This window comes from Gopherus evgoodei, chromosome 2, assembly GCF_007399415.2.
Source record: "Gopherus evgoodei ecotype Sinaloan lineage chromosome 2, rGopEvg1_v1.p, whole genome shotgun sequence".
Classification (NCBI taxonomy): Eukaryota; Metazoa; Chordata; order Testudines; family Testudinidae; genus Gopherus; species Gopherus evgoodei.
In genome coordinates, this window is record NC_044323.1 from 224,414,647 (window position 1) to 224,441,673 (window position 27,027).

At 43.4% G+C, this 27,027-nt stretch overlaps 1 protein-coding gene across 1 annotated transcript in view; it reads right to left on the reverse strand.

Moving 5' to 3' along the window:
• PXDNL (peroxidasin like) overlaps positions 1–27,027 on the reverse strand; it is a 302,579-nt gene that overhangs the window by 19,958 nt on the left and 255,594 nt on the right. The window contains 2 exon segments of the mRNA XM_030553072.1: positions 8,393–8,531; positions 13,298–13,423. Of these exon segments, the coding sequence (XP_030408932.1) occupies positions 8,393–8,531; positions 13,298–13,423 (265 nt within the window).

The window sequence follows — 27,027 nt, forward strand, 5'->3', positions numbered from 1 at the left end:
TGTCCCTGGGCATTCCCTCCCCACCAGGTTAGGGTCCTGCACCTCGGGCAGAGTACCTTCCCTGTTGTTGGGGCGCAGTGCCCTTCGCTGACTGACTACGAGTCAGACCAGGGTACCCCGGGCATTACTTGGCCAGTCCTCGAGGTCCCCCCCCATTAACACCTCCGTGGGCAAATGTGGGTGTATCCCCATGTCCTTGGGGCCCTCCTTGGCCCACTTCAGGTGTACCCTCGCCACGGGCACCTTGAATGGGGTCCCGCCCACGCCCATCAGGGTCAGGTGGGTGTCAGGCACCATCCGATCTGAGGCCACCACCCCGGGCTGGGCCAGCGTCACCTCTGCACCTGTGTCCCAGTACCCAATGACCTTCCTCCCATCTACCTCCAGGGAAACCAGGCACTCTCTCCGGAGGGGGAGCCCTGCGCCCACCCTGTAAACCAAAACCTCAGAGCCTGGAGCATCCAGCCCCCCAGAGGAGCTGACCTGGGGACCTCCTCCCTCCTTCACCGGTGGTACGCTGCCAGACCCCCTTTCCTGGGAATGTTGCCCCTCATCTGACTGGGTCTTTACCCAGTCAACCCTTTGCGGGTTGGGTCTGCTCAGTCTGTCCCTGAGCTTGTGGCACTGGGCCTACATGTGGCCTCGTTGGCCACAGTGATAGCAGCCCATGTCTCGTGGGTCACCTCGAGTGGGTCGGATGGACCTGATGCTGGATGTTCCCCTTTGGTGGGGGTTCTCCATAGGCCCCCGCTGGGAGGTCCCATAGTGACACTCTGTATTGAGGCAGGCCTGCTCCTTCGAGACTCCTCTCTGTTATCGCCTGCCCAACTGTCCACAAACTGGTTGGCCAGCTGTCCTGAGGGTTCTCCAGATTCTGGTCCATCAACCACAGCCTCAGGTCGGATGGGCACTGCTCGTACAGGTGCTCCAGTATGAATAGGTCAAGCAGGTCATCTTTAGTTTGGGCCCCAGCTGTCCACTTGCGGGCATACCCCTGAGCCCGGTTGACCAGTTGTAGGTATGTGACCTCACGGGTTTTACGCTGACTCCGGAACCTCTTCCGGTACATCTCAGGAGTCAGCCCAAACTCATGGAGCAGGGCCTGTTTGAACAGTTCGTAGTCCCCTGCCTCCGCCCCTTTCATTCGGCTATGGAGTCCAGTAAGGGGGTGAGAAATGAGATCCTGTCTGCAGGGTCAACCCTGTGCAGCTCGCAGGCATTTTCAAAGGCCGTCAGGAAGGTATCTATGTCCTCCCCCTCCTTATGCCGGCCAGCAAGCACTTATCAAAGCTCTTTGTAGGCTTGGGTCCCCCCTCACTCACCACAGCCAGGGCCCCACAGCTCATCAGCCGGGCCAGTTCCAGCTCATGTTTATGCTGTTTCTTCCGCTCCTTCAGTTCTTGCCTCCTTAACTCGAGCTCTTCCCGTCTCAGCTCCCTGTCATATTCCAGCCGCATCCGTTCCACGGATGCCAAGCGTGGCTGGGACGATCCCCTGCTGGGGGGTGAGCTTCGCCGGGAGGATCCCCTGCTGGCCTGGGGGGTCACAGTGCCCTCAGTAGTCACTGGGCTCCTCCTCGCCCTTCCCCTAGGCATAGGAATGGGGGGTCTCGGGAAGCCCTCAGCCGCCAGCTGACCACTCCCAGCAGGGACAGACACTGGTGCCTGTGCTGCATCTGCCAGGCTGCTTCCCTCAGAGACAGGGCTCTGTTCATTCAAACAGTCTCCCTCCTTCAGCTGGGCAATCAGCAGGTTTTTGGTGAGCCTCCCTCTGCGCAGCCTCCTCTGCTTGCACAGCTCCACCAGGTTGCACTTGCACTGCTTGGCATACATCTTTCTGCTGGCCACTCACAGACCAGGGTGCTCACTGCTCCCCACGGTTTCCAGGGAGACCCCTAGTGCACCAGCCCTTCTTGAGGTCATCACCTCTCTGCCAGGGTCAAACTGCAGACTCTTCCGCCCCTGGGACCGCTCACTGCAATCCCCCAAGGAACCCTGTTACTGCAATGTCCTTCTCACTGGGCACACACTCCCAGGGGTTAATCACCCCTTCGTTTTACTGCTCCCCAGTCACTTACTGCAGGAAGCGCCATCCACAGAGTGCAGTATCTCCCACTGCTGCCACCAGTTGTCATGGAGTGTGGGGGAGTCCGGTCCTGCACCCCTCTTCCTGGGGCCCACAGTGACTCTCAGCCAGCCAGTAAAACAGAAGGTTTATTGGACAACAAGAATGCAGGTTACAGCACAGCTTGTTGGCACAGTCAGGACCCCTCAATCAAGTCCTTCTGGGGGTTCAGGGTGCTTGGATCCCAGCTTAGGATACCCTGAATTCCCCCCACCCAGCCCAAAACCGAAACTGACTTAACTCCCCTACCGCCGGCCCTTCCTTTGTCCACCTTGTCCACAGGCAAAGGTATTGACCCTTCTCCTTGCTCCCTGGCTCAGGTTACAGGCTAAGCACTTGTCCCTCACCTAAAGTAATCCCCGGCTCTCCCATCCCCCACACAGACAGTCCCTACTCCATCACAACATCATTGATGCTACAGGTCTTCATAAGGCCCCTGCCAAGGTTAAGGCTATTGTGGAGGCTCCCCCTCCTCGAAATGTTAGCCAGCTTCGCTCATTTCTAGGACTATTGAACTATTATGGAAAGTTTATCTCACAGTTAGCCACACTGCTAAAACCACTTCATGAACTCCTTGGGCAGAACAAGGCCTGGAAGTGGACTGAAGCCTGTAATGTTGCATTTAACAAAGCTAAGGATGCATTGCTAAATTCTGAAGTTCTGATGCACTTTGATCCATCCTTACCCCTACAGTTGGCCTGCGATGCATCCCTTTATGGAGTGGGAGCATCTCACACATTATGCCTTCGGGAGAAGAGAGACCTATTGCTTTTGCTTCACACACTCTAAGCAAAGCGGAAACTATGCCCAAATCGAACGTGAGGCATTGGGAATCGTTCTTGGAATTCAGAAGTTTCATCAGTACCTATTCGGACGGAAGTTTACTCCTTTCACTGACCATCGACCCCTGACTTCAGTTTTTGGACCCCATACAGGCATTCCTCCATTAGCTGCTAGTCATATGCAACGGTGGGCATTGTTGCTTTCTGCGCACACACATGAAATCAAATATAGGAAATCCACTCTGCACGGCAATGCAGACGGTCTCTCGAGGCTGCCGTTGGCACGTCAACCGTCAAGATATTGCCAAGAAGGAAATCTTTTACTTAGCTAAGTAGAGAACACACTTATCACCGCTATTCAGGTAAAGAACGCAACTTGAGTTGACCCAATATTGTCCCAAGTTATGGACCTGGTGATGCATGGAACATCTTGGCGAACCTCTCTGGTCTCTCCTGACCTTGTTACCTACATGTCCAGGAGGACGGAGTTATCAATCCAATCTGGTTGTTTGTTGTGGGGGAGACGTGTCATCATCCCACCACCACTGAGATCACAGATATTAGAACAGCTCCATTCTGGTCACTGTGGAATAGTGCGCATGAAGGAAATTGTATGAAGCTATTTTTGGTGGCATGGGTTGGACAGTGCTATTGAAGAGAAGGCAAGAGCTTGTATGTCATGTCAGGGTGTGAGGAATGCACCCCAGTGGGCACCCCTACATCCATGAGACTGGCCTGAAAAGCAGTGGCAACGTATTCACGTTGACTTCGCTGGCCCCCTTGAAGGAAGCATGTTCTTGGTGGTGGTAGATGCCCATTCCAAATGGCCAGAAGTATCTATAATGCAGTCCACTACTGCAGAGTACTATCCAAAAACTACGAGAACTCTTTAGCCATTTCGGTCTGTCAGAACAACTTGTGAGTGTCTCAGACTCATAGACTCTAGGACTGGAAGGAACCTCGAGAGGTCATCGAGTCCAGTCCCCTGCCCTCATGGCAGGACCAAATACTGTCTAGACCATCCCTAATAGACATTTATCTAATCTACTCTTAAATACCTCCAGAGATGGAGATTCCACAACTTCCCTAGGCAATCTATTCCAGTGTTTAACTACTCTGACAGTTAGGAACTTTTTCCTAATGTCCAACCTAAATCTCCCTTGCTGCAGTTTAAGCCCATTGCTTCTTGTTCTATCATTGGAGGCTAAGGTGAACAAGTTTTCTCCCTCCTCCTGATGACACCCTTTCAGATACCTGAAAACTGCTATCATGTCCCCTCTCAGTCTTCTCTTTTCCAAACTAAATAAACCCAATTCCTTCAGCCTTCCTTCATAGGTCATGTTCTCAAGACCTTTAATCATTCTTGTTGCTCTTATCTGGACCCTCTCCAATTTCTCCACATCTTTCTTGAAATGCGGTGCCCAGAACTGGACACAATACTCCAGTTGAGGCCTAACCAGCGCAGAGTAAAGCGGAAGAATGACTTCTCGTGTCTTGTTCACAACACACCTGTTAATGCATCCCAGAATCACGTTTGCTTTTTTTGCAACAGTATCACACTGTTGACTCATATTAAGCTTGTGGTCTACTATGACCCCTAGATCTCTTTCTGCCATACTCCTTCCTAGACAGTCTATTCCCATTCTGTATGTGTGAAACTCATTGTTCCTTCCTAAGTGGAGCACTTTGCATTTATCTTTATTGAACTTCATCCTGTTTACCTCAGACCATTTCTCCAATTTATCCAGATCATTTTGAATTTTGACCCTGTCCTCCAAAGCAGTTGCAATCCCTCCCAGTTTGGTATCGTCCGCAAACTTAATAAGCGTACTTTCTATGCCAACATCTAAATCGTTGATGAAGATATTTAACAGAACCGGTCCCAAAACAGACCCCTGCGGAACCCCACTTGTTATACCTTTCCAGCAGGATTGGGAGCCATTAACAACTACTCTCTGAGTACGGTTATCCAGCCAATTATGCACCCACCTTATAGTAGCCCCATCTAAATTGTACTTTCCTAGTTTATCTATAAGAATATCATGCGAGACCGTATCAAATGCCTTACTAAAGTCTAGGTATATCACATCCACTGCTTCTCCCTTATCCACAAGGCTCGTTATCCTATCAAAGAACACTATCAGATTAGTTTGACACGATTTGTTCTTTACAAATCCATGCTGGCTATTCCCTATCACCTTACCACCTTCCAAGTGTTTGCAGATGATTTCTTTAATTACCTGCTCCATTATCTTCCCTGGCACAGAAGTTAAACTAACTGGTCTGTAGATTCCTGGGTTGTTTTTATTTCCCTTTTCATAGATGGGCACTATATTTGCCCAACGGACCACAGTTAGTCTCTCATGAGTTTCTAAAGTTTATGAAGGCAAATGGGATACACCACATCACTTCAGCACCATATCATACATCCACTAATGGATTAGCTGAAAGATTTGTGCAGACAATGGAACAAGCTTTGAAATCGGCAAGGGGACAATTATTCATTCAGAAGCGTCTGGACACCTTCTGTATCCTACAGAAACACACCTCATGCTATGACCCAGGCATCCCCAGCCCTTCTAATGATGGGACGACAGCTGCGCGCTTGCTTTGATCTGCTGAAACCTTCTGAACCTGGACAAATTGTGCAACATCAGCAGCAAGATCAAGTCATCAGGAATGCACTCAGAGCAAAAGACTGAACCTTTAGCCCAGGACAGCCGGTTCTGGCTTGGAATTATACTTCTGGAGCTAAATGGGTCCCTGCCACTGTCATCGCTCCAACGGGACCTGTTTCCTACACCATCCGGACTGCAGAGGATCTCCTCTGGTGGTGACATGTAGATCAGCTGCTGCCAGGTCATACCAGTCCTCAGGACACATTGTCAGTTGAGTTGCCTGACTTCACCACCTCCGGCGAGACACCGAATCAAAAGTCACCTGTTCCTGACTTTTCCCCTCCATTACTGCCAGTGGCAGAGATACCTCTCTGCCCGGCACAAGCTGATACCCTATCCTCACCCCTTCACCCTACGAACCCTGAGCCCATTGTCAGGCTGTCATGGTATCTTTCCCCAATCTGAACCTTAGAGTCCAAAACTTGGGGTACCAGAATGAATTCCTCTAAGATTACCTGCTTAGATCTGATAAGCTGCCACCAATCAGGAATTCCAGTGCCTGATACACTCTGGTCCCCCCAAAACCTTCCCTGGGGACCCCCAAGACCCAGACCCCCTGGATCTTAACATAAGGAAAGTAAACCCCTTTCCTCACCATTGCCTCTCCCAGACCTCCCCTCCCTGGGTTACCCTGGAAGATTACCGTGATTCAAACTCCTTGAATCTTAAAACAAAGGGATTCCCCCTTCTCCTCTCCCTTCCCCTTCCCTGTTAAGTACAGACTCAATTCCCTTGAGCCTCAACAAGGGGAAAAAATCAAACAAGTCTTAAAAACAAAACTTTTAATTAAAAAAAAGAAAGAAAAAGGTAAACGTTATCGCTGTAATTTAGATGGTAAAAGTTACAGGGTCTGTCAGCTTATAGAAACTGGAGAAAAAGCCTACTCCAGCAGAAATACAATTTAAAATATTTCCAGCCAAATACACATTTGCAAATACAGAAAACAATCAAAAGACTATAACCGCCTTTCTTACTAAATACTCACTATTCTGAACATATAAGAGACTGTAGCAGGGAGATTGGCAAGAAACCTGGTTGCACATCTAGTCCCTTCCAGGACCCAGAGAGAACAAAGCAAAACCCAACACACAAACAAAGGCTTCCCTCCACCGAGATTTGAAAGTATCTTGTTTCCTGATTGGTCCTCTGGTCAGGTGTTTGGTTCCCTGTTTGTTAACCCTTTACAGGTAAAAGAGACATTAACCTTTAACTATCTGTTTATGACACAGGCCCGCGCCCAAGACACTCTCGTGTGCAACACCACCAGAAGTCCGCCGTAATCCACCTAGAGACAGGTGGTGTTGTCTCCTCATCGGATGGATCTTTAGCTAGGACGAACCCATGGTTATGGGGCAAAATAATCCCCAGGGTTTAGCCGGGAATGGAGGCAGGCTACCCTCCTTCTCTAGTTAGTGTTTGTTTTATTTTGGGGACATTCTTATTAAGGGGGGAGGAATATGTTGTGTATTTGGTTGTCATGGTAATAGAATCTTGTGTTGCTATGGCAACTATTAGGGGATAGCCCAGCCTGTTTGGCTGGCCATTGGTTAGTTCTGTGGTAGCAATAAATGGCTGCTCCAAGGTTTACAGCTCTGTCTCCAGTGATTTCTTCCTAAAGTTGCTGCCCCCAAGGATATAACAAAAACTATGCAGGGAAACAGCAAATCTGTTCCATTTAACAAAATCTGGGTGCATATTATATAACTTGGGAGGAGAAAGCTGGCATCTGTAGAAGAATGGAAATTTCTTGGTGTGCTGTCATATTTTCTCTAAACATACTCACAGTACATAGTTCCATTTTAATTCTCTTCCCCCTGCCTTTCAGCAAAAGGTGGATTCTGGTTATCAATTCTCCGTAGGGCAGTTTTGAATGAGTTTGTTATTTGTTATTTCAGGTTTCAGAGTGGTAGCTGTTTTAGTCTGTATCAGCAAAAACAATGAGGAGTCCTTGTCGTACCTTAGAGACTAACAAATTTATTTGGGCATAATCTTTCATGGGCTAGAACAGGAGTTGGCAACCTTTGGCATGCGGCTCGCCAGGGTAAGCATTCTGGCAGGCCGGGCCAGTTTGTTTACCTGCTGCATTGGCAGTTCAGTGGACCGCGGCCCCCACTGGCCGCGGTTCACTGTCCCAGGCCAATGGGTGTGGCGGGAAGCCGCGGCCAGCACATTCCTCGCCCGCGCTGCTTCCCACCAAAGTCAGAATAGTATAAATGTAATGCCATCTTCAATGGGCCAAAAATGAAAGCTTTTCAAATGAAGCTGCCTTGAAATGCAGATTGTATATTACTACTCAATTTCAGGTACACGTATTCATGATTACTTCTGGCAAAAACAGTATCTCATAAAAACTTGAACATAGTTATCCAATTTAAAAAAAAATAAAGCAGATTAGACATCAGTCTGAATCACATTTCAAAAACATTTAAACAAAAACTAACCATTAGAAACAAAGGAAAGACTGTTAAAGATATGCTGTAAGACTGTCTGCTCTAAAAACACCCACTGAAATATCATCTCTGATCTCTCAGATATTACTGGTTATATCAAGTAGTAAAAACCTTTACTGTAAGAAACTTTCAAAGAAAAAAAAAGGTAAAATAAATTTTAAGCTCTTTGTCACAGAGAATCTGAACTTCGGAGCTCTCAATTTCCTTTAACAAAACATTTTATACTTGGTCATAATTATGATTTGTCATACCATGAAAGATCCAGCTAAGTCTAATGAAACTAGCTGAAAGCACATTCACTTTAGCTACCCTGACATATATCTAAGTTTAGTGTAGAAGAGGTAATGACAAGACAAACCTGCTGTTTTAGAGCTGCAATTGTCTTGTCAACTTCAGCAGCAAAATGGCTGAAATTTTGAGCAAATCCACTGGATACTATGTCAGTTAGATGCACTGCACTGGCTGCCTTTCTATGCCTGCGCAAATCTCCCTGGTGTCTGAAATACAAGTTAAATTTACCACCAGAAAATGGAAAATAACAATCTGAAGAAAAGGTTTCACACAGGAATTATAGGGATTTATGCTGAAAATAAACAGAACTTTGGAAAAAATAATCTGAAATGGCATTGTGCTTTTGATATTTTATCTCACGAGTTGAAAATTTTTTTGAAATATAAAATGAATGTCATGTTACATTACAGATGCATTGCTATGTTAGTCAGACCTCAAAAGTATTTTTCTGAAAAGCTCCCTCCACACCAAGAACCCCTTGACAAATGAAATGTCAGACATTATGCAATGCATAGGTGGGAAAGGTGCTATCTGTATTATGTATTCATGACAAGAACTATGTTAAGAAAGTAATAAGCATAGCTATAAAAAAAAATTACACCTCTAAAGCAAGACAAGTGCAAAGTAATCCAATCCTACTGAACACAATGAGAACAACAACAAAAATGGTTTAAGTTAGGGCTTCTCTTCACTCCCGTGCTAAATCGCCACTGCTGCCATTGATGTAGCAGTGCCAATTTAGCACCTCTGGTAAAGACACATTACAAAGAGCTTGGCTTGTTTAGCCTAACCAAAAGAAGGCTGAGGGGAGATACGACTGCGCTCTATAAATACATCACAGGGATAAATACCAGGGAGGGAGAGGAAGTATTTAAGCTCAGTATCAATGTGGAAACAAGAACAAATGATATAAACTGGCTATCAGGAAGTTTAGACTTGAAATTAAAAGAAGTTTTCTAACCATCAGAGGAGTGAAGTTCTGGAGCAGTCTGCCAAGGGGAGTAGTGGAGGCAAAAGACATACCTGGCTTCAAGACTAAGCTTGATAATTTTATGGAGGGGGTGGTTTGATGGGAATAGTCTAATTTTGGCAATTAATTAATCTTTGACTATTAGCAGTAAATATGCCCAATGGCCTGTGATGGGATGTCAGATGGGGTGGGATCTGAGTTAGTACAGAGAATTATTTCCTGAGTGTCTGGCTGGTGAGTCTTGCCCACATGCTCAGGGTTAGCTGATCGCCGTATTTGGGGTCGGGAAGGAATTTTCCCCCAGGACAGATTAGCAGAGGCCCTGGTTTTTTTCCCTTCCTCTGTAGAATGGGGCTTGGGTCACTTGCTGGAGGATTCTCTGCACCTTGAAGTCTTTACACCATGATTTGAGGACTTCAATGGCTCAGATGTAGGTTAGAGGTTTATTACAGGAATGGATGGGTAAGATTCTGTGGCCTGCATTGTGCAGGAGGTCAGACTAGATGATCATAATGGTCCCTTCTGACCTTAAAGTCTATGATTCTATGATTGATGGGAGAGCGCTAGCCCATCGACTTAATTACTCCATCTCAATGAGAGGCAGAAGCTATGTCAAAGGGAGAGCATCTCCGACCAACGTAGTGTGGTGTAGACATCACTTTAAGTCAATATAAGTTACGTTGCTCAGGGTGATGGTTTTTTCATACAGTAAAGTGAAGTGCCATCCTTCTTTTGCTTTATCTGTATGAGCAAAAACTGTCCATCTGCTGATTCACTTTGTGCAATAGTCCAGTAGTTTTCATCCAAGATATAATTTGGGCTAGATATAGGTCCCTAAAATCATTACAAACAACAGGCAGGATCTTCAGGTGACATAAATCAATGTTGCTCCTTTGAAACAGTTGACTTCAGTGGAGGCAGAGTGATTTATACCAGCTAAGGGTCTAGCTCTGTATATTCATAGGCTACTACATTATAGTTCCAGTTACACATAAGACAACTATTCTAGAAAAGCACTTGACAAAAGTCCATAGCTGTCTTAAAAAGGTATGGAATATTTTTATACTGAGTGTGAGCTATGTGACTCCATAATGGGTATATAAAACAAAGGATTTGTGTGAGAGGAAATACTGTCATATGAAAGGAGATAAATAGCAGGATTCAGTCGTAAGACTGATTCTGTTAATTTTATAAAATATGGGAGTGACCTGAAATTCATCACGATGAAAAAAAAACTCTGTGGAAGTAACTGAAAATGACAAACAGAAAAGTGGGGACAGTGAACTCTAACAAAACATCAATAGCATTCAAAATTACTTGGCAAACTTAAGAGAATGGAGAGTTACTGATGGTTGCTTAAACAATTCAATATAGAAAAACTGTTGGTATTGTAATAAGGCTATTGAAAGAAACATGAAACTGATGCACCCTCAAGAATCACAGACATAGCAAAATACTCCTGAAATAAGGGTAGGTGAAAGTCCATGCTTAGGAGAGAAAGCATAAACTAATATACCAGGATGTATAAACAAAAGCAATGAATGAATTTAGCTATTGGAGAAAATTACCAGTGTATGAGAGACTGGTGAGGCTATATTCAGAAAACTTGTAGACAGTTCATGAAAGAGAAGTCTAGAAATGGAGAATATGCAAAAGAAGGCAAACTATAATGAACTGAAAATTTGGGTGTTTCACTGAATTATTTTTAAACAAAAATTTATGAAGTCTATGGATTAAATTCTGCTACCAGTTACAGCTGTGCAACCCTAATGAGAATACAATTTGGCTGGTGGCCTCTGTTTTCTGAAAAATGAAGGAATTGAGAGGGGATCTCAGGGACTTCTGAGGACAGAAATGATAGATGTTATATATCACTGTCACAGAGTGACTGGCCCCTTTAAGAGGGAGAAGGGCCCAGTGCACCTGTGACTGATTACCTTCTACTCACCTGGGCTTCAGTGAAGGCACCTGGGCCTTATGAAGGGGAAGCTGCTGGTAAATAGCTGCTAGAAGAAGCTACCGAGGGGAGAGAGAGAAAAAATGAATCCAAAGTACAGTCCCTAGAAGGAGGGCTGTGAAATCCTGGACTTAAAGGAGAGTTTGCTGCCTGGGGAAGCCAGGATTTGAAGCTCACAGCCTCAAGCAAGAGGGCCATGAAACCCCTGAAATCAAGGGGTAAGGGACAAAAGGGTTTTTGGGGGAGCCAGGCAGTGTTTACTAAATTAGAGCCCAAGAGAGGAGGATTATTTTATGGACCCTGGGTGCAAATAAGTTATTTTTGAAGCCTCAGAGAAACACTGAAGCAGGGTGCCAGGCCAGACACAGGGCACTTTGTACTGGAACCTGGTGACAATCACATTATTTGAACTAGTGTGAAATACAAACAAGAGGGAATTGAGATGACCCAAAGGAGGAAATTTAGGATGAAGAGCTTTACAGAGAGAACTGAGAGTGGAAGCAGTAAAGGATGAAGGCACACTTAACTGCAGGAGGTGCTCTTCTTCTAGAAGAGATGTAAAACCAAGATTCTGACCATTTACAGTCATAAAAAAGCCACTGACACTTTTTGCAAAAGTAGGACTGACAGTCCCAGTATCCTGAATATTTACATTATGCTTATGTTGAAATTATTCCCAAAGTTTGTATTTTAAAATGAGTATTATTTCTTTATTTTAACCATATATTTACAGAACACTAAATTCCACAAATGAACATTACCTACGTTAATGCAAACCCAAACATTTATTTATTTCACCATCAGCCTCCATCTCTCTATATTCAGTCAGGCATAAATTATTGTCCTGATCATTAAACGCCACCCATTGAGAAACAAAAGTATGGAAGAAAAAAATAGCATTTCAAACACTACAAGGCAATCTTAGTGCAAGTAATCATAATTCCTCTAAACCAATACTGAATTAATTCACAAAAGGTAGTGTGTTATATCAGCTACAGACAAAAACAAGGAAAATATATTGTCCCAAACCACAAAAAATCATGATATATCAAAAACACTCCCTTTCCTTGGCATCTCCCATTGGGTATTATAGTAATCAGAATGAGTCTCTTGAGGTTTGAAATTTCCACAGTGACTATGTTCAATAGCCCTTAAATGTCAGTGTAGTACAAAACAGCTAGTAAAACACCCATGCCTATGAATGAAAACTCAAAGTCATTGTCTTTGGTAAAAACTCAACATTATCCTTTGAATCAGCAAACCCCTAACATCTTTCAAAGTAACATTTTTGGTAAAATATTTCACTATCTGATTCCCATATGATTTGACTTTGAGTTAGCAAATTTCTAAATATTTCTTTTAATATTGTTTTTCATTAGCAGGAATGATGAATTACACTCAAGAGTTTAAAATAATCTGGTTTAAGCATGTTTCTTTCCATTTTTATCTAGCACAAAAAAAGTTCTCTCCTAATGCACACTAAATAATACAAAAACACCACTCCACCACCACAGCTAGCTTCCATATACAAAGCTCTTCATTAGTAGCTTCCAAAGCACTTTAAAGATGGTGTGACATTAAATAAGTTTAATAATCAGGTCACTTCTTAGCTTCTAACAATACTTTATAAACACCACATTTTACTGTTTGTGGCTAACTGAATAAAAGGGAATTTTAACACTTAATCAGATTAAAATCAACTAACCTTTGCTATGTTCAAATCAATTTTGTGAACCACCTAAGTAATTAGACTATTTTTAAATGTAAAAATGTCTTAATAATGATAGTAATAATCAAAAGCCAGCAACAGCATTAGATTGGAATATCAGCATCTAAGGTCCATCATAATTCACCTAAGTGGAATGACAGACAAATTGTATTCAGGTATAAAGAAAACTAAAACATTCAAAAGATCTCTCTCTCACAATTTCTGTGTATAAAAGATTAATAAACAAAGAGCCTTTGAAGACTAAGTAGTAATCAAAATATTTCATATACATACTTTTCATGCTCATCCCGAAGGTGGCTAGTTCATAAACACATACCTGCTTCTTGTACTGGTCTCCTCATCCCTTTTATGCTTCTCTTTGGGATAACTGTATTCAGCAGACCATTTGCTCCTAAAGTGGTGTGACAGAGCCCCAAACTGTCCCCTTGTCCTACAGTCTGTGAACACAATAATTCATACTAGTATAATTTCTGAAATAAGATTTTCTCAAAAAAAATGCACAAAAGTTGTAGTATCAAGTTGCTTTTGTGACTTATATAAGCTTCAATCCAGCAAAACACTTAAGCACATGCTTAACTTAAAGCATGTGCTTAAGTTCCATTGAAATCAATGGGTTTTAAACCTGTACCTAAAATTAAACATAAGTTTAAGCACTTTGCTGAATAAGGGTCAGACACATTTGTATTTTATGCATCTACTTTTATTGTACTTTTAATCTTCAACAGTGGAAAAAACAGATGGGTGAAACTATTCCAAAATTCAATCTTAAAGGCTAACCATATCAAGATATGCTATTACTATATGCAACATACAGTATTTTTTTTTTGGAGGGGGAGGCTTTTATTTATTGGGTTTTCTTTTTCATAAGAAGACATTACAATTACATTGTTTTGACTTGTAAAATTATGTATTTTACTACAGAATTAACAATGTATATCAATAACAATGATATTATTGCATCATTCACATTTCACTCTCTTTTTCAAAATTATTTAATCACAATGTGAACACGGTGCATGTTACACACACACACACACACACACACACACACCCCATTCATAGTAATTCTTTTGGGGAAGCTGAGTGTTTTCTTGGTATGTTTAGCAAGATAAAAGCCTTTTGTGCATCTATAATTAGAATGTAGCCCTCTTTTTTAGCACTCAGAATGCAGCACCACATATTGGATGTTTCTTATGTTATTTAAGGGGCTTTTACCTTTTATAAAGGAAGTTTGGCTCTGGTGCCCTAATTTAAACATTATTGTCTCTAATATGGATGTTAGTAAGATTTTGATTAAAATACTATCTATATTTATTAATAGATAGCTAACAGATCAGAGATTGCAAGACCAGAAGGGACCACTGTGCTCATCTAGTCTGACCTCCGGTATAGCATGGGCTGTAGAACATCCCCAAAATAATTCCTAGTGCTTAGTTTTGGAAAAACATCCAGTCTTGATTTACTTAATGTACAGTATATACAGTGATCTTGTACTCATGCATGTATGCTATAACATTATCAAAAGGCAATGTCTACACTTAAACCACTACAGAGACACAGCTGCAGCTGTAGCTAGCACTTCAGCGTAGATACTCACTACAACCTTGAGAGGAATTCTCCCATGGCTGTGGTTCATCTACCTTCGCAATGGGTGGTAGCTAAGTTGACATAAGAATTCTTGTATCTTGAATTCATCCATCGCCCTAGCACTGTTTATACCAGGGCAAGGTTGGCATAGCTACATCTCTCAGGCATGTGGATGTTTCATACCTCCGAGAGATGTATGCTGTGTAGATCAGCCCTAAAACCATGGTTTTCAGTGTAGACCGGGCCTAAAACCAAACCACAGAAAAGAAAAACATTTCATAGAAAGGTGCTAATCGCCTACATTTTTCAGGTGGCAACATTACAGAGGCTAAAATCAGTATCAACTAATCTGATTACTCAGAGTGCTCAGTTTGTACATTTAATTATCTCATTGATTTTTGTGATTTTTTTTCTCACTAATAATTACACACTCTGTGTATAATAGAAATGGAATATGTGTGTGCGTTTGAAGCTACTGATTGATGGGTAACTTGGGATCTTATTTTAGCCTGCAAAATACAGGCCCATAAGGAGCAAATGATTTGTAAGAAGCCCAAGATTATCTAGATCAGCTCTGTTTGAGTTAGCTGACAAACCAAACCTTAACATTGAGGAGCTGGCAGACAAAGGCTAAACTTTTCAAATGGACCTCTAAAACTGTGACTTATTTTGCTGGTATAACTATTGTACACTTTTTTTTTTAAAAGTGTGCAAACAGAAATATTAGATGACCAATGCCCGAAGGGAAAAAAACCATGTATGAAAACAAGATGTACAGGTGCAAATTTAGAAATCTCATTGAAAATTTGGCCTATAATACCAGTGTAAGAATCTATGAACTGCAACAGTCATTACACATTGAAACATCAAAGCAGAAGATCCTATATTCTGAAGTCTTTCCCCAGCCTGTAGGCACTGTAGCAGGGGATTTACTGTATTTCCTTGTTCTGCTAACCCTTTCCTGCTGACTACACTTGAAGATAGGACAACTATAACAAAAATCCTTCACCTGCTGTCATCTGATCTAGTGAAACTGGTATCATCCTTGCATACACAATACTTGCAACACAAAGTGAGTTGTGTTCACCTTGCCCAACCCTAGCCATCTAATAAATTATTCACCCCTACAAGAAAAAGATTAGCTTTTGAGGTTCCTCTGTTGTTTTTATATCCACTTATTTTCATGAGATTTGTGTAGATTTTACTGCATGACACTGCATTTTGGGATATCAGCTTTGATAAAGCATTGTGGAATTATTCTCACAAGAAGCCAACATTTTGAGAACAGATTTTTTAAAATATTCCATTATGCCTCTTTTTCTTGTATGAAAATATTTTGCTTTGCTTTAATTGACAAGTGTCAATTAAATGCTCATAATTTCTCTCTCAAGACAGAAATGGCAACTGCATATGTATGCTTTTGTCTACAACAACAGTAGAAGATCCTTGGCTATCAATGTTGGTTTTGCTAAGAACATTGCTTTTTTGGCAATGAATACGTAATTACCCATAATTCTTCCTTAAAAAAAAATAAAACTACAAACAGAACTAAAGCCTTTAACTGCAGAATTCAACTCATGCTATTCTGAGGTCACAAAACATTGATTAAAACATGAAAAACAAAGAGCCAATCAAAATATATATTATAAACATAATATAAAAGATGAAGGCATAGTTTAGAAAACAAAAGGACAAAACATATAAAGGAAAGCCTTGAAAACCAAGGAGAAAAGAATTTTGAATAAGGACTGTGACACTCCCCAGAGGTGAGAGGCACTTCACCACTACCTGCCTTTAGCATGAAACAGCTTTGTTTGTGCCTGCCGCAGTTTAGCTCCCTGAAACCAACACAAGCACTGTCTTCCAGGTCTCTGCAGACCTTCCTCTCTGTAAGGAAGAGCTCTGTGTAGCTGAAAAGCTTCTCTCTCTCACCAACAGAAGCTGGTTCAATAAAAAAATATTACCTCATCCACCTTGTCTGTCTAGGCTAGTGAGAGATATACACCAACCTCTGTCTGCCCCTTGAAGCGTTCCCCTGAGAGGCCCAGCCCTTAACCACTGGATACCCTGAGAAATTACCAGGTTAGCTGTCCCCAGGGGAGCAGTATTGACATAGCTTGATTCGTACTTCACAGCATCAGGTCTTTATAACATTGAAATCTATTTCTAGTGAGACACTGATATTATCAAAGATTAAGATTTAAAAGCAGCAAAGAATCCTGTGGCACCTTATAGACTAACAGACGTTTTGGAGCATGAGCTTTCGTGGGTGAATACCCACTTCGTCAGATGCATGTAGTGGAAATTTCCAGGGGCAGGTATACATATGCAGGCAAGCTAGAGATAATGAGGTTAGTTCAATCAGGGAGGATGAGGCCCTGTTCTAGCACTTGTGGTGTGAAAACCAAGGGAGGAGAAACTGGTTTTGTAGTTGGCAAGCCATTCACAGTCTTTGTTTAATCCTGAGCTGATGGTATCAAATTTGCAGATGAACTGAAGCTCAGCAGTTTCTCTGTGAAGTCTGGTTCTGAAGTTTTTTTGCTGCAGGATGGCCACCTTAAGGTCTGCTATAGTGTGGCCAGGGAGGTTGAAGTTTTCTCCTACAGGTTTTTGTATATTGCCATTCCTAATGTCTGATTTGTGTCCGTTTATCCTTTTCCGTAGTGACTGTCCAGTTTGTCCAACATACATAGCAGAGGGGCATTGCTGGCATATGATGGCGTATATTACATTGGTGGACATGCAGGTGAATGAACCGGTGATAGTTTAGAAATGTGATGCTAAAATGACCATATGTTCCCAATACCTTCATTCCCTCCTGCTAAATCCAGGTATTGGAGTCTTAGATTCTAAGGCCAGAAGGGACCACTATGATCTTTTAGTCTGACTTCCTGGATAACAGCCACAGAACTTCTTCAAAATATTTCCCATAGCATACGCGATAGCGGAGTTCCACCAGTTTCACATGAGGAACTGAGTGAGATCCCAACACAAGCGGTGACTTCAGAGAAGAAAGATGTTCATATGGATCTGTAGCAGCTTCATTGATGAGGGATGGAGAATGACTGCATAGCACTGTCAATCTGATCTTGTCTCCAGTAGCAGCAAAACTGTGCAGTTGAGATATCATTTGATGCCTGGGATTCTTTTCAGTGTTTGTTATTGTCTCACCAAGTCTCCACAAAGTCTCCTTTCCCAGAACTAATTGTTTTGCCCCCAGAGTCAGGATGACCACCTGTGGTTTAGGCTCCAGTGACTTGTCTCTTGTTGACTCTATATACAAAACAGGCTTCCATTATGTTGGCTTATATGCTTAATTTATATATTCACCGAGGCAGACAGGTGAATCTACATCCTTTTGTCTGGCAAAACAAGTTTGACAACCTAGCCTCACAGACTGGGACACAGACACAGACATATTTTCAGTTCATATGTGTAATTCCTTAAATATGATCAGTAAATACATCTCACAGCAATTGTGAGGGCTCATTATAGCATATGCTTTTTATTATTAGACATTTCACACAACCTTTTCTGAATAAATCCTATGAAAGCAGCATGTCAAGTGTAATGAATTTTTCAGGCCTGATAGCAGTTGCTGTTACAGAACAGCGAACCCTTAATCAGTTGGCATTAAGAGGTTCTTAGATCACAGGAACTTCATATGAAGATTTTTGTTTCATGAAGATATTCCTGTAAAGGTCCAAATGTCATATCCAAAAATGTTTTTATGGAGTCAAAATCCAAGAAAATAGATGTGGCACCATCAAAAGGGACTCTGAATTTAGCTGGCTGTATATATGTAAATTCACCCTCCTCTGTACCTTATCTTTGAGAATCAGATAATTTTATTTGTCTGAATGCCTTCAATTATGTTTACACTAATGACTCAAATATACCTCTCCTTTTTACACCTGTCTCATCTGACAATTAAAATAGTAGTCTCTCTTGTTTAATAGCCCACTTAAACTGAACATGGCCAAAGCTGAGGTTTTGATTTTCCCCCTAGAATCACCTTCTTTCTCCCTCACCATCAATATCACTGTGGTATCACAACCAGCCACCCAGGCATGTAATCTGGGTAATATTACTTATGTGGTCCTTTCCCTAAACCACCAAATCTTTCATGCAGGGCCTCCTTGTCTTACATCCTGTTTGGCACTAAAGATTCCAACCTGCTGTAAATTTCTCCATAAATTCATTCACAATGTTGCTGCTAATCTCATTTTCAGAACTTTGACCAAATCTTTCTATCAGTCTGCTGACATATTCTTCTGCAGTGGATCAGCTGTAATTTCTTGTCTTAACCTTTTACACCAGTCAATTTATTCCTGTCCAATCTAGTCACTCTATCAGCTTGTTGCAACAGCAATTGCCTCCTTTGCTCCAGCAATGTACCCAAGGCTAGATTCTCTGCTCTGCCAGGTTCATTAAGTATCATGACGGGAGATATTCATGCTTTTGCCGTAGCAGGCTGAGGTCTCCATAACAAAAACCAAACCTAGTTTAACACTTTATAATGTATGGCAGTGACTGGGTTATATTAACACCTTTGGCACATTTATTCCTTCTAAATTAATACAACAGCAACTAGCACGATAGGACTAGGTCCTGATCCCCGCTTGGGGCTCTTATATGCTACTGTAATAATAGTAATAATTGTACAAAATTTTGTGAAGTTAGCTATTGAGTCCTGGTCTGACATTTTGCAAGCACAAATCACCGTAGGTGCAATTGATATTAATTAGACTTCTAACTGCCAGATTTGAGACGTAATTAGGTAGTTAAAAATGTAAATGACATTATTTACTCCCCACAGTTCTTTTTGCCTATAATATTGATCATTCTAAGATCATTCTAAAAAATCAAGCTACTGACGTCTCAAAGCATTCTTGTTTTATTTGGATAGCAAGTGCCAAGTCAGGAAATGTATGTATTTGGTGACTCTGAAACAGAACTCATTTTTTTTCTTACTGAATTATGAACCCTCTTCCTCTACTGAAAGAGAGTGAAAGTTACAATTAAAGTATAGATTTTGTTGATATATGATGGACTGGAAGAAGAAACCAATATCCTAAAAAACCCTCCAGCCATACACAATAATTCATTTTCTGATGAGGTTTCAGTTAATTGTTATAGTTTTTTTCAACTGATTCTATATAATCAGTTATTGTTACTTGTTAAGTGCTGATAATATGTTTCATCTTTAAATCAAGAGCTCTGATGTTTCAGGATTTGGTATTCTGGCATCTTGACCTTTCTTGATAGGAAGACATTTTCTTTGATAAGAAGATTTCCCTGGATGGTTGTGTGACATTATCTGATTAAAATATGACCATGTAGAGCATTGTTGCTACTACTGTTATATAATTGCAACAAATCTTGTATGTCAATTAAGGTGTCCATGGACAGGTTATGATTTGCTGAATATGATTTTGCTATTTGTATGCATGTATCATTTTCGTAATTGAAGTTATGAGCATTGGCTCTATAGCTGCATTTCAAATGTTTGCTTCTATGTAGCACCCACGAGGTATTTAACTAGCACATTTTGAAGGAAATAGTCAAGTGAATGGCCCATTAAAGAACATTTAACTCACAATGGAAGACGTTCATCTACAATTAATGGACTTTTCTGCTGTGACTAAGTGAAATCCTGCATTGACATGTGACTTGCCCATGTGACTCCTGTCATAACTTTTAGTCCCAGATTTGGACCTTAGCGTCCAAAATATGGGGGTTAGCATGAAAACCTCCAAGCTTAGTTACCAGCTTGGACCTGGTACTTGCTGCCACCACCCAAAAATTTAGAGTGTTTTGGGGCACTCTGGTCCCCCTGAAAAACCTTCCCTGGGGACCCCAAGACCCAAAATCCTTTGAGTCTTACAACAAAGGGAAATAAATCTTTTCCCTTCCCCCCTCCAGGTGCTCCTGGAGAGATACACAGAAGCAACCTCCGTGAATCTAAGCAGAGGGAGTCCACCCTCTGTAATTCCAGTCCTGAAAACAAAAGCACTTTCCTCTTCACCCAGAGGGAATGCAAAGTCAGACTAGTAAATCTAGCCCACACAGACCTCCCCCTGATTTCTTCCTCCCACCAATTCCCTGGTGAGCTGCAGACCCAATTCCCTGAAGTTCCCCACTAAAGAAAACTCCAACAGGTCTTAAAAGAAAGCTTTATATAAAAGAAAGAAAATTACATACAAATGGTCTCTCTGTATTAAGGTGACAAATACAGGGTCGATTGCTTAAAAGAAATATGAATAAACAGCCTTATTCAAAAAGAATACAATTCAAAGCACTCCAGCAACTATAGACATGTAAATACATGATCTCTGTACTCACAACTTGGAAACAGAAGATTAGAGAGCAGGAAATAGAAATCACTCCTCATAGCTGAGAGAGCATCAGGCAGACAGACAAAGACTCAGACACAAACTTCCCTCCACCCAAAGTTGAAAAAAAATCCTGTTTCCTGATTGGTCCTCTGATCAGGTGCTTCAGGTGAAAGAGACATTTACCCTTAGCTATCTGTTTATGACACGCCCCCCAAATTGCAGACAGTGGGGAAGCTTACTGGCTGCGATTTCTCCCTAGAACTTTAAACTAAACAGATTAATACAACACATGCCTCATTACATATACCACTAAGTATATAAGTAACGGACTTCTACAGTTTAAGAACACTTTTCAACTACTGGATTTTGGAAAACTTTCACGGGAGAGTGCATCCGCTGCTTTGTTAGAAGCTCCTGTGATGTGTTGAATTTTAAAATTAAAATCTTGGAGAGCTAAACTCCAACGAAGAAGTTTCTTGTTGTTCCCCTTGGCAGTATGAAGCCACTTTAGCGCAGCATGGTCAGTTTGTAGCTGGAACCGCCGTCCCCAAACATAGGGGCATAGCTTTTCCAGGGCGTACACAATGGCATAGCATTCCTTTTCACTGACTGACCAGTGAGTTTCCCTCTCAGACAGTTTTTTGCTGAGAAACACGACAGGATGGAAGTTGTGATCCGTTGCTTCCTGCATGAGAACTGCTCCTATACTACGCTCAGATGCATCCGTGGTTACTAGGAATGGCTTGTTAAAATCTGGGGCCCTGAGTACAGGGTCAGACATGAGTGTTGCCTTAAGTCGGGTAAAGGCCTTTTGACACTTATCAGTCCACTTAACTGCATTTGGCTGGGTTTTTTTGGTCAGGTCGGTCAGTGGGGCAGCAATTTGGCTGTAGTGTGGTACAAATCGCCTGTAGTATCCGGCCAAGCCTAAGAAGGATTGAACCTGCTTCTTGGACCGTGGGACAGGCCACTTTTGGATAGCATCCACCTTGGCCTGTAGGGGGTTTATGGTTCCTAGACCCACCTGGTGCCCCAGGTAAGTCACTCTGTTTTGGCCTATTTGACACTTTTTGGCCTTAACAGTTAGTCCGGCCTGCCTGATGCGCTCAAAGACCTTTTCCAGGCGTAGTAGGTGTTCGGGCCAGGAGTCTGAAAAAATGGTGACATCATCGAGGTAGGCAACTGCAAATTTTCCCAGTCCAGCTAGTAGACCATCTACCAGCCTCTGGAAGGTGGCGGGTGCATTTCGAAGGCCAAAAGGAAGGACATTGAATTCATACACCCCCGCATGGGTGACAAATGCTGACCTCTCCTTGGCAGGTTCATCAAGCGGTACTTGCCAGTACCCTTTGGTTAGGTCTATTGTAGAGATGAACTGGGCACGTCCCAACTTCTCCAATAGCTTATCGGTGCGTGGCATTGGATAGTTGTCCGGACGAGTTACCGTATTTAGCTTACGGTAGTCCACGCAAAAGCGTATTTCCCCATCTGGTTTGGGTACCAGAACCACTGGAGATGCCCATGCACTGGTAGATGAGCGAATTATACCCAACTGTAGCATGTTCTGGATCTTCCGTTCTATAGCAGCTTGGGGATGAGGAGACACCCGGTAGGGTGGGGTTCTGATTGGGTGAGCATTACCTGTGTCAATGGAGTGGTATGCCCGTTCAGTCCGTCCTGGGGTGGCTGAGAACAATGGGGCGAAGCTAGTGCACAGCTCCTTGATTTGTCGCCGCTGCAGACGTTCCAGGGTGGTTGAGAGGTTCACCTCTTCCACGCCACCGTCTTTTTTTCCGTCATAGTAGACACCGTCAGGCCACACAGCATCATCTTCCTGGACTGTAAACTGACAAAGCTGTAAGTCTCTGGAATAGAAAGGCTTGAGAGAATTAACATGGTAAACTCTAGGTTTTAGTGAGGAATTGGGAAATGCTATGAGGTAGTTCACAGTTCCCAGGCGCTCTTGGACCGTGAATGGCCCTTCCCATGATGCTTCCATCTTATGGGCCTGTTGCGCCTTCAAGAACATAACCTGGTCTCCTACCTTGAAGGAATGTTCTCTGGCATGTCTGTCATACCAGGCCTTTTGCTCTTCCTGAGCATCCTTTAGGTTCTCTCTAGCAAAGGCTAAAGAGTGTCGGAGGGTGCTTTGTAGGTTGCTTACAAAGTCCAGAATGTTAGTTCTGGAGAAGGCGTAAACCCCTCCCATTGCTGCTTCACCGACTGTAATGGCCCCTTAACCTCGTGACCATACACAAGTTCAAATGGTGAAAACCCTAAACTGGGATGTGGTACAGCCCTGTAGGCAAACAGCAACTGCTGCAACACTAGGTCCTAATTATTGGAGAATTCGTTGATGAATTTTTGTATCATGGCCCCCAAAGTTCCATTGAACCTTTCCACCAGGCCATTGGTTTGATGGTGGTACGGGGTGGCAACCAAGTGATTCACCCCATGCGTTTCCCACAGTTTTTCCATGGTCCCTGCCAGGAAATTAGTCCCTGAATCTGTAAGGATGTCGGAAGGCCAACCTACCCTGGCAAAGATGTCTGTTAGGGCCAGGCACACAGTGTTAGCCCTGGTGTTGCCTAGAGCTACTGCTTCCGGCCATCGGGTAGCAAAGTCCACTAAAGTCAGTACGTACTGCTTTCCTGTGGGTGTCTTTTTTGGGAAAGGACCCAGAATATCCACAGCTGCTTGCTGAAATGGGACGTCAATTATGGGGAGTGGCTGGAGAGGGGCCTTGACCTGGTCTTGAGGCTTACCCACTCTTTGGCATACCTCACAAGACCGGACATACTTGGCAACGTCCTTGCCCATCCCCTCCCAGTGGAAGGACTTCCCCAACCGGTCCTTGGTTCTGTTCACCCCAGCATGGCCACTGGAATGATCATGGGCTAAGCTTAAGAGCTTCCCCCGGTACTTAGTTGGAACCACCAACTGTTTTTGCGGCTGCCATTCTTCCCGGTGTCCACCAGAAAGAATCTCCTTGTATAAAAGTCCTTGGTCTATAACAAACCGGGATCGATTAGAAGAGCTGAGAGGTGGTGGGGTGCTCCGTGCCGCCGCCCACGCTTTCTGAAGGCTGTCATCTGCTTCCTGCTCAGTCTGGAACTGTTCCCTTGAGGCTGGGGTCACCAGTTCTTCCTCAGACTGTGGACTTGAGCTTGGTCCCTCTGGAAGCAATGTAGGTGATGGGGTAGTTTCCGTTGCTGGTGAACCGCTCTCCGCTGGTGCACCTGAGGGTATTTCAGGCTCTGGCTGAGCCTTTTGGGTATGGCTGTCTGTTGCTTCTGCCAGTTCTGGCTCGTTGGCGCCCTCTGGCGTTGAGTTTGAAGATGTGGTTGCACTTGCTGGTGCTGGTTGCTGTTCCAGTTCCGGGACTGGGACTGGAGGTGCTGTGGCTGTTTCAGTGGTAGGCATGGAATCTGGGTCCACTACCTCTGTCTGGGTCTCTGGTAACACAGACGGGGGCTGTGTGGACGGCTCAGAAACAGGAATGGGTCTGGAAGCTTGCCTGGTTTGGCTACGTGTAACCATTCCCACTCGCTTGGCCTGCTTCACCTGGTTGGCCAAGTCTTCCCCCAGTAGCATGGGGATAGGATAATTGTCATAGACTGCAAAAGTCCACATTTCTGACCAGCCTTTGTACTGGACAGGCAGTTCAGCTGTAGGCAAGTCTACCGCTTGTGACATGAAGGGGTAAATTGTCACTTGGGCCTTTGGGTTGATGAATTTGGGGTCTACGAAGGATTGGTGGATACCTGACACTTGTGCCCCCGTGTCTCTCCACGCAGTAACCTTCTTTCCGCCCACTCTCAAATTTTCCCTTCACTCCAAGGGTATTTGAGAGGCATCCGGGCCTGGGGATCTTTGGTGTGATGGTGGTGTAATGAATTGCACTCGCATGGTGTTCTTGGGACAGTTGGCCTTGATATGTCCCAGTTCATTACACTTAAAGCATCTTCCATCTGATGGGTCACTGGGCCGAGGTGAGTTACTGGAGACTGGTGAGGTGGAAGAATAGGGCTTCTGTGGCTTTACTTGGGTTGTATGTGGGGTCTTTGGCTGTCCTCGGTTGTAGGGTTTATGGTCGGTGTGCCCCCTGGGGTATTCGTTCCCCTTGACCGTAGCTTTCTTGCTTTTTGCCACTTCCATCCATCTGGCTCCAATCTCCCCCGCCTCAGCGAGATTTTTGGGTTTTCCATCTTGTATGTACCGTGTTATGTCCTCAGGAACACCATCCAAGAACTGCTCCATTTGTATGAGGAGGTGCAGTTCTTCCAAGGTTTTAACATTGTGTCCTGATATCCAGGCCTCATAATTTTTCCTAACGTAGTAGGCGTGTTTGGGAAATGACACATCTGGATTCCTCTTTTGGGTTCTGAAACGCCGACGGGCATGATCCGGGGTTATCCCCATTCTGTATCTGGCCTTGGTTTGAAAACGTTTATAGTCGTTCATGTTCTCTTTAGGCGTTTCAGCTGCCACCTCTGCTAAAGGTCCACTGAACTGTGGCCTCAATTCTACCATGTACTGGTCTTCAGGGATGCTGTACCCAAGACAGGCTCTTCTAAAATTTTTCAAGAAGGCCTCGGTGTCATCACCTGCCTTGTAGGTGGGAAATTTCCTGTGCTGTGGAACGATAATTGGCGCAGGGTTGTTAGTGTTGGCTGTGTTTTGCTTAGCCTTTTCTAATTCCATGGCCTGTCGGTGGGCTTCCCTCTGGAGTTCCATCTCTTTTTGTTGTTTTTCCATGTCTCAGCGGTGGGCTGCATTTTTGGCTTCTTCTTGTTTTTGTAGCCTTTCCATCTCTTGTTTGTGAGTTGCCTCATCTCTGGCCATCTGTGTTCTGAGCAGTTCCATCTGTTTTTCCATTGCCTCGAGCTGCACTGCTTCTGGTTTTTGTGACATCGTGTTTTCTTGTGTTGGGGTGCCCTCCGGTGTTTATTGTCTGAACTGCAGGCTCTCTGTTGCCTCCTGAAGTCTGCCTAGCAACAGTGCTTATTTCCCTTTTTTCTTCTAGCGTAAACTAGAAAAACCACTTTATTTGCATGTATATAGAGCTGGCATTTGCCTCCTAATGGGAGTGCTATTGTGTCACAAAAGACTCTTGTCACAGCTTAATGGTTCCTTGCTTAATATGCAAGCCAGAAACTTGACAGAGAGAGCAGAAAAAAAAATTCTCTCTGGTTCCCTTTTAAAACCAAACTGTTTCTCTCTGCTTAAAAGCCCCTAGCAGAGAAAAGAAAAATATAATATTCCTACTGGCTTCTGGATTCTCTCTATCCCACCACTGCCACCATGTCATAACTTTTAGTCCCAGATTTGGACCTTAGCGTCCAAAATATGGGGGTTAGCATGAAAACCTCCAAGCTTAGTTACCAGCTTGGACCTGGTACTTGCTGCCACCACCCAAAAATTTAGAGTGTTTTGGGGCACTCTGGTCCCCCTGAAAAACCTTCCCTGGGGATCCCAAGACCCAAATCCTTTGAGTCTTACAACAAAAGGAAATAAATCTTTTCCCTTCCCCCCTCCAGGTGCTCCTGGAGAGATACACAGAAGCAACCTCCGTGAATCTAAGCAGAGGGAGTCCACCCTCTGTAATTCCAGTCCTGAAAACAAAAGCACTTTCCTCTTCACCCAGAGGGAATGCAAAGTCAGACTAGTAAATCTAGCCCACACAGACCTCCCCCTGATTTCTTCCTCCCACCAATTCCCTGGTGAGCTGCAGACCCAATTCCCTGAAGTTCCCCACTAAAGAAAACTCCAACAGGTCTTAAAAGAAAGCTTTATATAAAAGAAAGAAAATTACATACAAATGGTCTCTCTGTATTAAGGTGACAAATACAGGGTCGATTGCTTAAAAGAAATATGAATAAACAGCCTTATTCAAAAAGAATACAATTCAAAGCACTCCAGCAACTATAGACATGTAAATACATGATCTCTGTACTCACAACTTGGAAACAGAAGATTAGAGAGCAGGAAATAGAAATCACTCCTCATAGCTGAGAGAGCATCAGGCAGACAGACAAAGACTCAGACACAAACTTCCCTCCACCCAAAGTTGAAAAAAAATCCTGTTTCCTGATTGGTCCTCTGGTCAGGTGCTTCAGGT